Raw genomic sequence first — 16,274 nt, forward strand, 5'->3', positions numbered from 1 at the left:
AAACTCACCGTAACAGCAGCCACTCTTCGAGGCTGGGTCACTCCCACCACTCTTCCTTCCGCGGTCCAGCCGGCTTCTGCAAGGTACTGCAAATAAAAACACACCTAAGTATGCATCGGACTCCACTTCTCCACAAACAATTTCTCCCAAGATAACCCTGTATTGTCTTAAAATCACTGAGAAAATTAGTAACAGCTGGTTTTTATCCCAGCAGACGTTTTAGAAATTATTTTGCAAATGAGGGATCCGAGGTTTGGCAATATTAAGTAACTTGCTTACATTCACACCAGAGCTGATAATCAAAAGAACCAAGGCCCAAGTTCAACATTCTGACTCCCCAGTCTTACACATTTCAGTACCAGAGCTGCCTGAAGGAATAAACAACTATCCATGGGCCACACGGAGCAGTGCTAAATCTATAGAACAAAAAATTTTAAAGTAAACACAGAGACATCTCAATGTAAGTATCGACCACACAAAACATTTTAGTCAGATTAAATAAATATAACTAGATTTTGTACATATGTATATATGCCATTACGTATCAGTACACATAAAATTCAATGGTATATATTTATCTGATTTATTTATGTATTTATTTGCTTTATATATTCATTTGTTATATATTTATTTGATCGTATACATTTTTAAAATTCAACATGGATAACAGCTATTATCAGAGTTACATATTTTTATAATGTCCAAACTGTTTCACAATGTATATTTTACAGTAGGAAAAAAATTAAAAATGCTACTACATTCATCTGCTCATTTGTTCAAAAGAAACAACAGAAGAAACTAAAGAGAATGGCTGTCTATGGAGGACTGGGAGGAAAGGAGGAGAAATGAAAACAGAGCAGCAGGGGGTGAAGAGGGAATGACAATGCTCCAAGTAGATGTTTCTGGGGAGCTCCGACTCTTAGAGCCAGTCATGCTTCACACTGCTCTTCAAGTGCCCAAAACATAAACAAAACCAACCAAGATGTATGTGAAGGGAAACTAGGAGGAAATACAAACACTAACAAATGGCCCTTTCTGTAGTACAAATGAGTTATGGGATCACACCGAAGGCAGTGGAGAGGACATAACCTAAGTAACTAGAAAACAATGTCTGGACTGGATGCTGGAAAGCCAAAGACAGAGAACCGTGATCTAGTTAGTAAATGTTGGTAAATAACCAAATGGGCGTATGGGTTAGTAATTCTAAAACTATTTTATGTTTATATTAGAATTCAACAAATAAGTTAACATATTGTAAAAACGAGGACTGAGTTTCTCACTGTAGGAGAAATTTACAAACAAGGACAGGCTATAATGAGCCCTATGGTGTTGGATTACAATCAGAAGTATCAGCATAAATTCATGGTTTTTAATACATGTACAGATTGATACAGATATACAGATGTGTTTATGTGTGGGGATTAGTAGTCATATATGTATTTCTAAATCTGCCCACCAAGACTTATAGCAATGACACCTCAGTAGCAATGAGCACCCTAGCGCCCAATTCTTGATTTCTAAACACCATTCACCAGTAAAAGAACCAGGCCTCCTTGGAGAAGTGCTTGATCCCAGTGCAGGGAAAATATAAGACAAGCCTGAAATGCCCTGTAGTACTAGAAAGTAAGGAAAGATTCAAAAAAAGGATGGAGGGTTTAGGAAAGAACATAGGGCCTAACTAAAGGAGCTCCTAATGATCAAGGTAACAAACTAAAGAAGACAGTACTGGAATTTAAGCCACGGAACAAAAGATAAATCCATGAATCCACACTGATGTACATAAATAACTGAATAAGTAAGTAAATGAGGCAGAAAGAACAGTTCTTCCTTAGAGAAGATGCCATTTAATGAAGGAAAAAGGGAAAGAGAAAAGCATCAAGCAAACCTCGGAGTAAGTGCTGCAGACAAGATCCGCTGAGGGATGCTAAAATTAGGAGGCAAAAGCTTGACGGGAAGGAGAGTATCTGCAGTCTGAAAACATCTCCCCCTAAGATATTTACCAACTACCAACAAAGGGCAAGACAGTAACTTTAGAGGCAAAAACGTGGCACCTGAACCAAGGTTAACCTTGACGTGTCAGACATGAGCACCTCAAACCCCGTGGCAACGATGCACTGAGGAGGACACACCATTTCTGTGGTATTCTTTCCCAAAATGCACCAGCTCATTCTAACCATGAGAAAACATCACACAAATCCAAACTGAGAGGTCTTCTAGCATATAAATGCCCAGCACTCTTCCAAAATGTCACGGTCCTGAAGGATGAGGAGGAGAGACTGAGGAAACTCTCCCAGCCTAGAGAAGCCTGGGGAGACGTAACAACTCACAGCAACGTGAGGTCCTGGATCTCGGAACTAGAAAAGGACACGGGTGAGAACACTGAAGAGATGCGAAAGACCTGTAGCCCAGCTGCTGCGCTGTACCAGTGGTGATGCCTGCTTTTGATTACCACACCAAAGGAAGTGGTGGGAGAGGTTTAAGGGAATTCTGTGTTATTTTTGCAACTGTTCTGTTAGTCCAAAATTAGCTAGAAATAATAGTTTTAAAAAATGACTGTAAGGAACAACACGTTTTAGATAATGTAGGTTTTTGTTATAAAAACCGTAAAGTTTTTCTCTCTTGTATTAAATACACAAAACACTACCAACCACACCAATCAACACAAAAGCAAAAACAGAACCACAAGAACTAATAGCTGAGATTCACAGACTACGTTATTAGGTGCCAGGAACCGTGCTGAGCAAGGCTGCATGCATTAGCCCATTTAATCCTCACAACAAATCTATGAGGAAGGTAAGCGCATCATCAACAATTTAGAGATAAGCAAACAAAGAGATCCTATAACCTGTCCAAGGACCTGGATAAAAATCTAAGAGCTGGGATTTAAGCTCGGCAAACCACAGCCCTGCCACATAACCACACAACTGCACCATCCAAAATAAAACACACATACTTGTAGTCAATCTCTTAGCAACAGTGGTAAGCAACAGAAAAATAATTTCCATAATAATAAACAACCTGCCCGTGAAGCCAGTCTCCTCGATACACCTGTGATTCAGACTCCTGCATGCTTACGACTGCTGACAGATGGAAATTTAAAGATGCTGCAAAAGCAGGAATAGTGTTGCTATCAAAAGGCAGTGGATGTCACGCTGAATTCCATCTTCAGTCTTTTTAAGGGTCACCAAATCTGGTGCTCTCATTAAGGAGTGGGGTAAGGAAGCACTCCATCAAAAACAGCACTAATAAAAATTGTAGCAAAGAGCTTGTTTTCATAGTCCATTGTTTTGACAGAGCTCTGGGAAAAAAATATCATCCGGGTTCCACAAATAGTTTGTGAAATTTCAAAACTGGTGTTTGGTGCTTCAGCATGCGGTACTTTTCCAAGGAAAGATATTACATAAATCCAGCAAGATGGTGCGTTGAGAAAAACCTGCTCCACATTCTTGCCGTGACCTTCAGCTCCTCAGCCTGTCCAATATTCCTAGGCCGTAACTCAAATTAGCATCACAAGAAGTTGTGCTGGTCTCAGAGAAGAAAAACTGCGTGGTGAGGAAAGAGGGACGATCCTTCCACAAGAGGGGTGGCCAGTATTCAGACCAATGATACAGTCAACTATCACAACGACCCAGTCTATTTCATCAGCAAAGCTCAGGAGATTCACGCTTCACCATTATTCTCCTGTGCTTTTTGAATTTTGTACCATGTGAAAGTATTCAAAAAACACAGTGCTTATAAGGAAACAGTTTCTTTTTTTTTTTTTAAAGATTTTATTTATTTATTTGACAGAGAGCCAGCCAGCCAGCCAGAGAGGGAACACAAGCAGGGGGAGTGGGAGAGGAAGAAGCAGGCTCCCAGCAGAGGAGCCCGATGCGGGACTCGATCCCGGAACACCGGGATCACGCCCTGAGCCGAAGGCAGACGCTTAACGACTGCGCTACCCAGGCGCCCCAGGAAACAGTTTCTTAAAAGCAATTAAATTCAAATGTATATGCTCTCTGATCCAGCAACTCCATAACTACTGTATTTATTCTGTAAGTATACCCATACATGTGCAAAATTATATGCAAATTGACTCACTGCATCTCTGTGATAATACAAAACTGGAAACAACCTAAATCCTTATCAACTGGGAATTGGTAAAATAAATTACGTGCAATCTATGCAACTGAAAAATGATACATTAAGTGGGGGAAAAAAACAGTACATTAAAGCATGCACAGATGCTACCTATTTGTGTTTTAAAAAGAGGAGATACACACACACACTTCTTGTAAATGAAGTTAAGACAATCTCTGAGGAACTAACGACATCAGTTATATCTGCATAAAGGAAATGAGCATCAGAAGACAGGGCAGAAGACAGATCTTTCTCTTTTTACATCCTTTCACATCTCTTGAATTTTAAACCATGTGAATCTATTAAATATTCCTCCAAAATTAAAAAAAAAAAATTACCTTTGTTCGCTGCCACATTGCCCAGGCTGGATCTTCAGACCCTGCTCTTTTGCCCCCAGGCCATTCTTTTCCCGGACACCCCCCTCAGCGGGCGCTCTCTGTTCCCTGGCAGCTAAGCCTTGCTGGGGAAAACGACCAGATTGTTTTGCTGTACCATATCACAGATCCAAATATCTGCCACCCACCGCAGTGGGAGGATTCCACACACTGCCACCCCACCGCTACCAGGCCTGGCCATGAAACCTGCCTTGTCCAAAAAAAATGTGAGCAGAAGTCCCACTTCCAGTCACAAGTACTAAAACTTGAGCCATCTCCTAATCCTGCCATTCGCCCCAAGCCCCACATAAGAGCTGGGCCTCATCCTGGGTCCCAGTGACGTGGAGGAGCCATCCTGGGTCATCAACCCAAGAAGACCACATAATAGGAGGTAGAAATAAACCTTTGTGTTCTTAAGCCACTGAGATTTTCAAGTTCTTTGTTAACATAACAGTTATGTTGAGCTGACTAAATAACCAAACAGACTTACTCCTAAAAAAACTGAGACCATCTCACCTCATGTGGCCCATCTTTCACCCTGTTCTATGTTCCCTCGTCTACATCACTGCTCTCTAATGTCTTCAACTGTAAAAGGACATGCTGTGCAGCGTCACTGAGGACTAAACAGATTAATATATGCAAAGTGACCACTTTACAAAGCACTTACTTATCACTTGCTTGATAATGATGATGACGATGGTAATGATAATCTCTCAGTAATTCAACATGGCCACTGTTCTGTGTCTGTCTGTAAGAAGCAAGTAATTTGCTAGGGTCTTGATACCATCTGCACATGTTTCCCTCCAGGCCACCACATGCTGTGCTGTCCTTTCTCTACTGCTGTCCGTTCCCCTCTCCTTACCCTTCCCTAACTACACATTAATCACTGGGGATCTTTTAAGAAATACCTGTGCCTGGGCCACAGCCCAAATCCATTATTGGGTTGGGCAAAAGAAGCTATATTAACTCTTCCTACAAGTTCAAAAATAGAATTAATCTATGGTGTTAGAAGCCAGAATGAGAGACACCCTTGTGTGTTGCACAGGAAGCAGGAAGAGAGGGCAGGAGACCAGAAGGGGACACAAGGGGACTTCTGGGGCTCTGGTAATGTTCTGTTCCGTTTCTTGATCTGGGTGCTGGCAACACATATGTATTCACTTGTGAAAGTTTATCAAGCTGTACAAATATAAGTACTTTGTGATATACATTTTATACTTCAATAAAAATCTACATTAAAAAGGAAAGAAAAACCTGCAATGACTCTCATCCTTGACCACTTACATATCATTTTACGCCCTTCAAGTCAAGGCTCATAAGACACACTCTGACCTCATCCTGTCTTTCCCAGCAATTGCTGAGTCCCAGACACTTCTCACACCCCAGTATCTCTGACCACAACATTCCCTGGATGAGAACATCTTCCTGGCCAGCTCCCACTGGTCGTTCAAAGTCTACTTCAAATGTCATTTTTTTGTACAAGGCCTTTCCCGACCCTTCTGTCCACTTCTGTCCACACCAAACAGGGGTTTGCCTTATAACGGGGGCTCCTTCCACGGTACCATGTAATTCTTTGGTAGTCCATTTTTATTTACAACTAGAGCAGTATTCATTCATTTCACCCTCCTCTTCAATTGTAACTACGTGAGGACAAAAGCCAGGCATAATACCTCTTCGAAGCAGTCCCTACTGTTCCTCTCAGAGTAGGGCTATTCAATCATTATTTTCGAATTATAAATCAAAGACGACTGTTACTTCAACGCTAATCAATCACAAGAGCCAAAAGTTGAATAAAAAATATCTAGTTGGGTTGAATATTTTCTGACAGAACATCTTTAAAAAGCAAGTTATAGTAAAGTGAGTTCTCAAGTTACAAAACCCTTCCAGCCAAATGTAAGTGCAAAGACACATTTAAGTATATACTTACTTGTGGGATCTGCGTGCTTTTCCCACATCCCGTCTCTCCGACAATCACCACTGTCTGATAGTTTTCTACCAAGTATAATATATGATTCCTAAGCTGAAAAAGAGAACCATACATTGTAAAGAGGCATACGTTTTCTCAAAAGACCTAAACAAAGATATTTAAACATTATGAAATGAGCTGTTTGCCAAAGGAAAGTAAATTTTATTTTATTTTATTTTTTTTACAGATTTTATTTATTTATTTGACACAGAGAGAGACAGCCAGTGAGAGAGGGAACACAAGCGGGGGGAGTGGGAGAGGAAGAAGCAGGCTCCCCGTGGAGGAGCCTGATGTGGGGCTCGATCCCAGAACACCGGGATCACGCCCTGAGCCGAAGGCAGACGCTTAACGACTGAGCCACCCAGGCGCCCCAGGAAAATAAATTGTAAAAAGAACTATCAAAATATATTTCCAACTCACAGACAGTGTTTGTGTCCGTATAAACTGAAACAAGTGCAATTGAGACCAATAACTTACCAAAATATACAATTCATATACCTTTAATTCAAGATTTTTACTTATAAGAAGTTACTACAGACATACTAAGAATACATATGAACAAGCATACTCACTGAAGTGTTGTTTATAATAGCCAAAAATTCAGTCTAAATGTTCATCAACAGGGTTAAATCAGTTATGAAACACTCCAACAATGGAATATATGCAGGTGTTAAAAAGAACAAATGTCTACAGGAAACAAACTGAGGGTTGCTGGGGGGGGGTGCAAAGGGATGGGGTGACTGGGTGATGGACATTAAGAAGAGCACGTGATGTAATGAGCACTGGGTATTATATAAGACTGATGAATCACTGAACTCCACCTCTGAAACTAATAATAAACTATGTTAATTAATTGAATTAAAAAAAAAGAACAAAGGTCTATTTGTACTGATATGGAATGGTCAACAAGATATGTTAAGAGGAGAGGAACTCAAGGTGCAACACAGTGTAAATAATATACTACCATGTGTTTTTAAAGAAAGGATACATATATGCTATGTACAAGCTATCTTTGCAGAAAATAAAACAAAACAAAAAACTGGTCATTGTACCGTCTCCACGAGCAGAACAGGGTAGGCAGGGAGCAAGAGTGTGAAGGAGACCTTTACATTTCTTACAAATTACGTATTATCTAATTACAAATTCTTTCAATTTTTAACTGGGGGAAAAAAAGACAAAAAGAATATGCTTTCACCTCTACCTCTAAATCCAAGTTCATAATAAAGCACCCATAGGTTACACCTATATCTCAACTGAGCCTTCCTTTACCCATTCACTGTGAGCAGAAAACTCGAGAGATCACTCCAACATCCTATCTCCTTCGCTTCAGACTGTATTTTGTACCCACATTTGCTGAGACATGCACCTAATGGTCTGGAAAGTCATGAAGGTATTCCATAAATACCTGAGGGGGCACCGACAACGCCGTGAGGACTGGGAGAGTGAATGTGCTGCCGAACTGCCTCACTAAGGTATTGGCTGCTCTGGGTTTTTGAATCTGGTGCTATTTGGGGGCTAAGTATACAGTTCTCACATCCTAGTGTGAAACCCTCTTAGGCTATTTGTCAGAAATGAAGATTCCTAGCCCTATTCCCAGGGTTTCTGATTCAGTAGGTGTCAGATAGGGCCCAGGAATCTGCGTTTCTCAAGCCCCACCCCCCCACCCCGCCAGCAGATCCTGCTGCCGGTGGTCAGCACTAGTGTCTAGACACTTTTCTGTCAGTTGCCTGGACTTGGTGCTTTCTTTCGTTTTGGGAAGGGAAAGGTGAAAGGTCTGGGATCTTTGCAGGTATTTTGTGAATGGTAGATCCAACCAACGGGTGGGTGGATGGATAGATGGATGGATGGTAGACAGTCAAGGAAAACTTGAAAGATAATCTGAATAGACGGAAACAGACAAGGCATTCCAGGAAAGGGAAATAACATAAGCAAAAGAAAGAAGATGGAAACAAGCAAACAATACAAACTCTATCCAAGGGCATCATCAAAAGCCCACAAAAGGCTCCAGGTATGGTTTGGAAATGAGTTATGAGACAGGTAGTCCAGGCTTCCCTGCGGAAAGCCGTGCATTCAGAGCGAGGGTCTGGACCTTCCCTGGGGGGCTGGCTGGGCTGTCAGTGCTACACCAGACGAGACTGAACAGGAGAAAACTGAAGGCAGTAACTCACACCTCACATACTAGATACGAAGGGCTGCACATGGAGAAGGTCCAACCTGTGACATTCGAGAGAGACATGACAAGATTTCCAGTCCGGAGACCGCGAAAATGACAGTAGTGCCCATGGGCGCAAGCAGGGAAATGGAGAAGGGCTGGTGTGGAGGAGGGGACTGAGCTTCAGGGAGGCAGCATGTAAGGGAATGAGAGGACCATCCTGCATAGCAGTGTGCAGACCACAGCAAGACCGTCAGCCTACGGGAGGCAGTCGAGGAGAAAGCTGCCTTGTAATGGCAGCAGGGAAAAGGGAGTGACTTGAAATGTATTGCCCCTCTAGTCTCAATTTCTGGTTTTTTTTAAAGCTACTTTTGGTTTTAAATAGGGGAGGGGTTGGTGAATGGGTCACTTTCACCCTTTTCGTCTTCCAGATTTATCTTTAACATCTCATGAAAGCCAATATGCTTTAATTCTGTTTTGGTTTTTACCAATAACCCATACCATTTTAATTTCCATCAATATGTTAAACCTTGATTACTTTTTCATTCGTTTCATTTATCATATCTTGTATGTTGAGTTGGAGGATGAAGAACAGTCAAGAAAAGGCCAAAAGTAAGTACTTGGTGAACAGTATCTTTGTACTTGAACACTTATGATGTATCAGGTACCTTGCTAAATGCTCTACGTGGATTATCTCATCTGGGCCTCGTAATGATACTATGAGGCAGGTGCTATTGGCCCCATATTACAGATAACAACGCAGAGGCTCACATGGTGAAGCAAGGTCACACAGCACAAAAACAACGAGGCTTGGGTTTGAGCTCTAAAGTCTGGCTCCAGAATCTTGATACTTCCCCAGCCCTCACACTGGGTCCCTCAACAGTGAGGCAGCAACAGTGAACCATAATCTTATGTCCTGAGGGGCAAACCAGCTTACACTCACACATACTGCATGAGGTTAATCACCGGAGGGAGAAACCCCGAAACGTCAGTGAGTGACTAAAATGTTGCGGGTCACATAAAACTCTCATCAAGGTGACTTGGCTAAATTAAGAAAGATTCATTTCGAATCCATTTGGAGAAAGCACATATTAATAGAAGAGGAATTATTAGCACAGTCTAGACAAAGTGACTCCGTTACAGTGAGAACTTGGCAGCTTTCCCCAGCACCGTCCAGGAGAAGAAGAGAGAGCCACGGGTGCTGGTGGCCACACCTACTCGGGGCATTCCAGGGGCATCACGTGAGGCTGGGAAAGCGCATCACCCTTCATCGGGGGCTATATGAAAGAAACATTCTTCAACTCTATCTAAATGGCCTTTGGCCTAGAACCCACTTCCTGATTACAATCTGGCTTCCCATGTGGTCTTGGCAATACAGAGAAAGTGAGCCCATGGACCATGTTTGCACTGGAGAACTACGGTGACAAACAAACGTATTCTGAATTCTAGTTTATGCTTTGGTCTCTTGTGAGAGGAACATACGTCCATTTCGTGAGACCAATAAAAGCAAGTGCTGGATGTGCACACAGTACAGAATAACCACCCAAACCTCGTCACTGCGTCAGTGGGAGTTAACGTCTTCCACAGAATCCTCCTCAGATCTCCAATTAGTCTCGTTTAAAGAAATTCACCTTTAAAAAGAAAGCTAACATTGGCCATACACTAGTAATCTGTTGAAGCTGGAGGCATAGTTCATTGTGCTGTTTTCTCTACTCTCCTGTATGTCTGAGTCTGTCCGTAATTGAAAGCAAAGAGGGGGGAAAAGAATGTCATTCCACCTCTTCCAGTTTTTCAATTTGTAACAACATCTAACTAAAGAAAATGTTAAGGACTTTCAAGATTCCTGTGGTTAAGTAACACACACATATTCTCAAGTTCATCCTCTCGGATAAGGGCAGCTCCGAGCTCACTGTGTCCTACGGAATCGCTAAGAGGCCATGACTGACTTCGGTACCAAGTCTGCGGCCACCGCACACTGCTTCAGGCCGCCCGACCGCGCATGCTTATTCGGAGTACCTTGAACACTGGCAGCTTCTGCCTCTGCTGCTCTATAGAAAGCGCGGCGTAGGGATTGTAGACAACGGTGGCGGCTGAGTTTTCAGCTAGGCTCTGTCTCTCTTCAGAGATGCTCACACCTGGTCCCTCTGTACCTGTAACAGAAATGTTTTTCTCAGATTCTCTGATGCAACCAATGGACAGAAAAATATGCAGACGTTACAAATTCGAAGGCAAAGGTACAACACAAGCCACGCATTGTACCTCAAACTACTAGGAGATACTAAGCTTTAACTTCAGGAAAGCATCGAGGAAAGGATCTAGGAGAATACAAAACTCTTCCCTCACCACAGCATCAAGAGCAGAGAGCAGCATCCCAGCGGGCTCCCAACTGGCCACACGTAAACTGTACCCCAGACGACAAAGTTTTCAGGTCTGGCCCCGACACATTATATTAATTACCACTCATACAAGTGACAGAAACCCAGTGGGAACTGGCTGAGGCACAGGAGTGCTGCTGCTGCAGGACGGCAGCAAGGCCCGGGGACACAGATGCTGCCGTGGCTTGCTCCTTTTCTCATCCCAGCACCTCTCAACCAGCTCCTCTTGGTCCCTAAGTCTGGCTCCTCAGTAGAGCTGGAATCAAGGCTGTTCAGGCTCACAACTCCCCACCATCCAGTCACTCACCCAACAAGGACTGAAGGGTGAGATAAACCACAGGCAACACTCCAGATGCTACGCCCTACCCTCGTGGGGCTTACTTGTTCCTTTTACTCCTCCTCCATGCAGGCAGTGGTAATACGTGCTAAGGAGAAAGTAAAAGACTCAGCAAGGGGGTTTGGGAGTCCCCTGTGTGTGTGGTCGGGAGCGGGGGAAGGCTCCTCTTCCCCCAGCTTAGGTCCAATACCCAGCCTGATCCAACCAACCACGGCCAGTGGAGCGGGATGCAGGAGACGGCAGCCCCCATTTGGAATCACAGAACTGGAGTGCTTGGGTGTGAAGTACCATTCCAAGAAACCACTGCGCTGAGCCGAATAAACAACAGCTTTCCATAACAGCTGCTTGGTAAGAATAATGACAAACTGGTGCTCAGCGCAGTGAAGAATACGGAGGCAGTAACCCATCATGCAAAACTCTTCAAGGTACCACGGATTTTAGCCTTTGAAAGAAAATGCCTTAAGAGGAACATGGGTTCAATTTTTATGATCAGCTTTCAGAACTTTTCATGCCAATTTGTTTGTGGAGCCCTTGGACAGAGCTAAGGGTAATAAGTGACACATGGTTTGGAACTCAAGGCGACACAAGGAAGCTATTTTCAAAAGCTAGAGCTGTTGAGCACTGGGGTGTAATGCTTTTGTGAAGTTCAAACACGGGCCACACAGCCTTCTGCTGGGGGCACTACAGGGGTGATTATCATCTCTCAGGACTTCTGAACTCAGAGTCTGATGCCATGTGAAAGCAAGGGGGCTTTATGAACAGCACCTTTAGCCCAGTGATTGTGATTTATTCTGACATTTTTTGGAGGTCCCAAATCCCTTTGACAATCTAATAAAGGCTATGGACTCCCTCTCCTGAAAAACACACCAGAATGTAATGTATCGGGATGCAAAATGCTAGTGGTCCCTAGACCCCCTAGAGCTAAGTTTAGAGTCATTGTCACAGATCTCAAATTCCTTTTCCATTTATTTCTAGGAACACAGTTGTGTTCCAGAAGTCTAAGATTGCCAAAAATCGGGTAAGTGGGGCACAGATATATTGTTTTTGCCAAAATGCTGACCTTCCTTTCAACAAGATAAAAGACAGAGCAGGACCTGGAACAAAGCCTGAGCTCAAAGAGGCAGGTTTCCTTTCTTCCCTTTTATCGCCACACCTAAATAACTTCTTATAAGCCTTCCCCAAGAAAACGCCTGCAAAGAATACCTCATCCTCACCGCTCTCTTTTTGTTGCAAATTCGCTCCTATTCAAAACACGTTTTAAACCTTTCCAGACTGTCTTAAAGCAATGTTAGCGTTGTTCCTGCAAGGTCTCTTCCTCCCACACCAGGGTTTAATCCACCCCAGTGTCGTCTTCACTTCCCCACCCCTCCCTGTCTCTAGCCTACAGCCAAGTCCACCTCAGTACACTCTGTCATGTGATGTTTTATAACAGCCACTGTCAATCAATAAGGAGTATATCTCCTCCTTACAAAGGACTTCATTCAGCCAAACCAGGACTGCCTTCCCTCTATATACATCCCACGGTCCATTCTGACTGCCTGTGGTTGCCTTTCCCTTGAGAGCATTCTCTATACTTAAGGGAGAAACAAGTTTGTAATCCTGCAAACCAGAAATGCCTTCATTTCTCTACATACAAAACAAGGCTGACAACAGCACCCCCCAACCACCCCCACCCAGCATTCCCTCTACTTTCAATTTTTTCAATTCAATTTTTCGATTTGAATGATGCCCCATTAGTGGGTTATGAAATGAATGTAGTGGGGTCATGACCAGCACTTTTTTTTTTAACTAATGAACTAGAAACAGAATAGCGTTATCTCCTGCTTTACTCCAAAATATACCCTATCACTTAACACCATCTCACTACTCAATTATTTTGGTTTTCTGGACATTCCTGAGGCACCCTTTGCCCAGAGCTCCATACTCCTACCTCTCCAAGGAACAAAACCTTATTTGTGCTTCACAGTTCACCTCGAAAATATCGCTATCTGTATGAAGTACTTCTTATCCATATTCATCTCTCCCTCTCTTCTATGCCTCTATGTAATTATAATAGTTAATATGTATCTAGTACTAAGAGCTTTACATGTATTCTCATTTAAACCTCAAAACAATCCTTTGGGTAGGTGTTGTTATGCCCAATTTACAGATGAGGTCACTGAGACTCCGCACACTTAAGTGACTTTGCCAAGTTAGTAAATGGCAGGTTAGTAAATGGCAGTCAAGGATAGCTTTACAGTCTGACTCGTAGAACCTATCTCCCTTACCACCACTTCTTCCTGCCTCACGTTAGTATCTCTTCTAAAGGACATCTAACTTCACATTATAACTGAGAGAGAGAGAAAAAAAATAATAAATCTTGAGAGCAGAGCAGCAGCCTGGTCATCTGCATTTCCCTCCTGATCACAAGGTTGGGTGTTCAATAAGCACACCTTCAACAAAGGAACTAAATAAAGGAACAGAACTCTTCCAGTAACCCCATGTTCTTTAACCAAAGCAGTATCCTGTTCTGATTAGCAACAATTCATTCGCGCCTTTATTTTATTTAACACTTTGACTGCTATTAAAGGTTTGAATAAATAAAACAGAGAGTATCTCATTACCTAATTCAATCTTAGTTCTGGCTGCAAATAAAATTCAGGATGGCTAACTGGTTAATGATTTGAAATACTGAATAAAACTGTCATTAGGGAACAAACCACAGATTTTTAAAAAGCATTAACACATCCTTTGCTTGGGCTTATCTCCCACATCACGTATGTGCATGGTTAGTATCTCAGGGCACCACTCTAAAATACCCTTTAAAAGCTTTCCCTGTATTACTTTCTCCATCTTATTTTTTTGCTGCAATATACTTTGCACACCCAGACCTGCAGAGGCGCAGGTGGTGGAAAAATGCAAGCTGGTTAACTGTTAAGAAACTTTTGTTTTTCACAAGAAACTGATGAAAGGGGAGGAAGCAAGGAATCTAGAAGGATCCGACAAGTACACAATAAAAGCCTGATTAACGAGGAAACTAAAACAAATCAGGCAAAGCATTTTGTGACTAACATTCGTGTTTGCCTGAGAGAGAAAGTGGGTGACAGCCAATACGAAGGAGGGTGGTCACTTTCTAGTAGAAACTCGAGATGGGCAAGAATTACCCTAAAACAAAATAAGGCGCTTTCCCTTTTTTATGAGCACTTAGTCTGGGTCAGACAAGGCGCCGTGCTCGTTATTCAAGCCTACAGGATAGTTGTTATTCTACCGTTTCACAGGTGAGAAGGCTACGGCTCAGAAAAATTAAGTGACTTGCCCAAAGGATCTCTGCTACTATAGGGCACAGGCGAAAAGTCGAACCCAGACGATCCGACTCCACAGCTTGAGCTCTTAAGCCCTTAGCAGCACCGCCCCAGCGTAGCCCCAGGGCGGTAACAAGACACGCGTGGGCGCTTCAGCGTTTCCCCAGCGTTAGGCAAGGCAGGCTTCACGAGTGAGGAAAACGAGGCCCGGGGAAGCTGAGACTCGAACAAGGTCACACAGAGAGTTTCTGCTCAGGCAGGGGACGGACACCAGAATCTGTGGGACCACCGTGGGCGCCTGAGCCGCAGAGCTCACCAGCTCTAAGGCGGCGGTGGCCAGCCCGCCGAGGTCAGGCCTGCGAGCAGGTCCACAGGCCCCAGGGCGCCGGCTGCGGGGCCAAGGCCAAAGTCAGGCCGCCGCATCTGCCCAGCGTTTCTCCAAGGGCCTTACCGGGTCGCCAGAACTTCACCGGTCCCACGGGCGCAGCCATGCTGGGGTGAAAGGTCACAGGGAGACTCCACCCCTCCGAGCGTGAGCCCCCGGAGGGGCTGGGGGGCGTGGCCCGCGAGGAGCCTCTGCCCAGGCGGTTCCGGCGGAGTTACGGCGGAGTTACGGCCACGCCCCCATGGCCGCTACCGGCCCCCCCCAGCCACGTGATCTACGGCCCGGCTCCCGGAGCGCTCCGGCGCCGCCCCCTGACCCACGTGACCAGCCCCGCCATATTGGGAGGAAGGGCGCCGTTCTCCGAGGTTCTTAGTGTAGTGTGTGAGGGTTCCAGGTGGCCTTCCTAGCAGCATGGCCTGGGCTGGGTGGCGGCCGTATGCCCCCGGAAGGGCAAGCTCTGGGAGAAAATTGTTGGTGCGGGAGTCCCGTGGCTGCCAGCGGCACGCGGAGGGCACGGAGATAATGGATCCCAAATTAACTGCCGAATACTGATTATGTTACAAGCTGTTCCCAACTTGTTTCTCTTTCAGTCTTTGCCGTATTTTCAAATAAAAGTTAATAGTTATCTCATGGGTTTGCTGGTCCAGTAAATAATTATTGGGAGCCCACTGTACGCCCCGGTACTGCAGTTTCATCCCCTTAATGCGGCGTCTGTCCAAGGTTGGGGCCAGGGTGAACAGTAAATAAATGCTCAATAAACGGTAGTGTTTATTATCGGTGAATAAAACAATGGGAAATGGTGGAAATCTTCTGGGGCCTTAAGAATAATGCTGAAAAACTTGGGGGGGGGGAATGGGTTGGAATAAGAGTCTTAGAAATGGGTAGGTCAGTTAGGCTATGGCACTAACCCAGTGTTTCCTCCGATTTGACTGCTTTTAGGATTCCAGGGCTTGTTAAAAATACAGATTCTAAGCCCTGATCCAATCCTGAATCAGAATCTCCAGGGGCATGTCGGGAACTTGCATTTTCGGAAGCTCTGAGGATGGTTCTTCCAATCAACAAGCTAGAGAAAGATTCCACTAATCCAAAAAAGAGGAAATATTTTATGGGTAGGTACCTAATTGGAAGGAAGAGGCTTCGGAATTCATGCATTTTTAGAGCTGTGATGAAAATTCTGCATTCGTTATAAGAAACGGCATACTCGTGGAAAGATCAAGAGCTTTGAAGGTAAGTAGACGTGATTTGGAATCCTAATTTTGCCATTTCCTCGGGCCTCGCTGTCATCTAA

The 16,274-nt window shown here is 43.9% G+C and overlaps 1 protein-coding gene across 1 annotated transcript in view; it reads right to left on the reverse strand.

Annotated features, from left to right (window-relative positions):
* DHX35 (DEAH-box helicase 35) overlaps positions 1-15,194 on the reverse strand; it is a 64,132-nt gene extending 48,938 nt beyond the window's left edge. The window contains exons 1-4 of the mRNA XM_002915160.4: positions 15,053-15,194; positions 10,625-10,758; positions 6,418-6,510; positions 9-86 (exon numbers count right to left, since the gene is read on the reverse strand). Of these exons, the coding sequence (XP_002915206.1) occupies positions 9-86; positions 6,418-6,510; positions 10,625-10,758; positions 15,053-15,092 (345 nt within the window). The 5' untranslated portion in view covers positions 15,093-15,194. The remainder of the gene's footprint in view (positions 1-8; positions 87-6,417; positions 6,511-10,624; positions 10,759-15,052) is intronic.
* Between the last annotated feature and the right edge of the window lie 1,080 nt (positions 15,195-16,274).

This window comes from Ailuropoda melanoleuca, chromosome 13 (assembly GCF_002007445.2).
Source record: "Ailuropoda melanoleuca isolate Jingjing chromosome 13, ASM200744v2, whole genome shotgun sequence".
Classification (NCBI taxonomy): domain Eukaryota; kingdom Metazoa; phylum Chordata; class Mammalia; order Carnivora; family Ursidae; genus Ailuropoda; species Ailuropoda melanoleuca.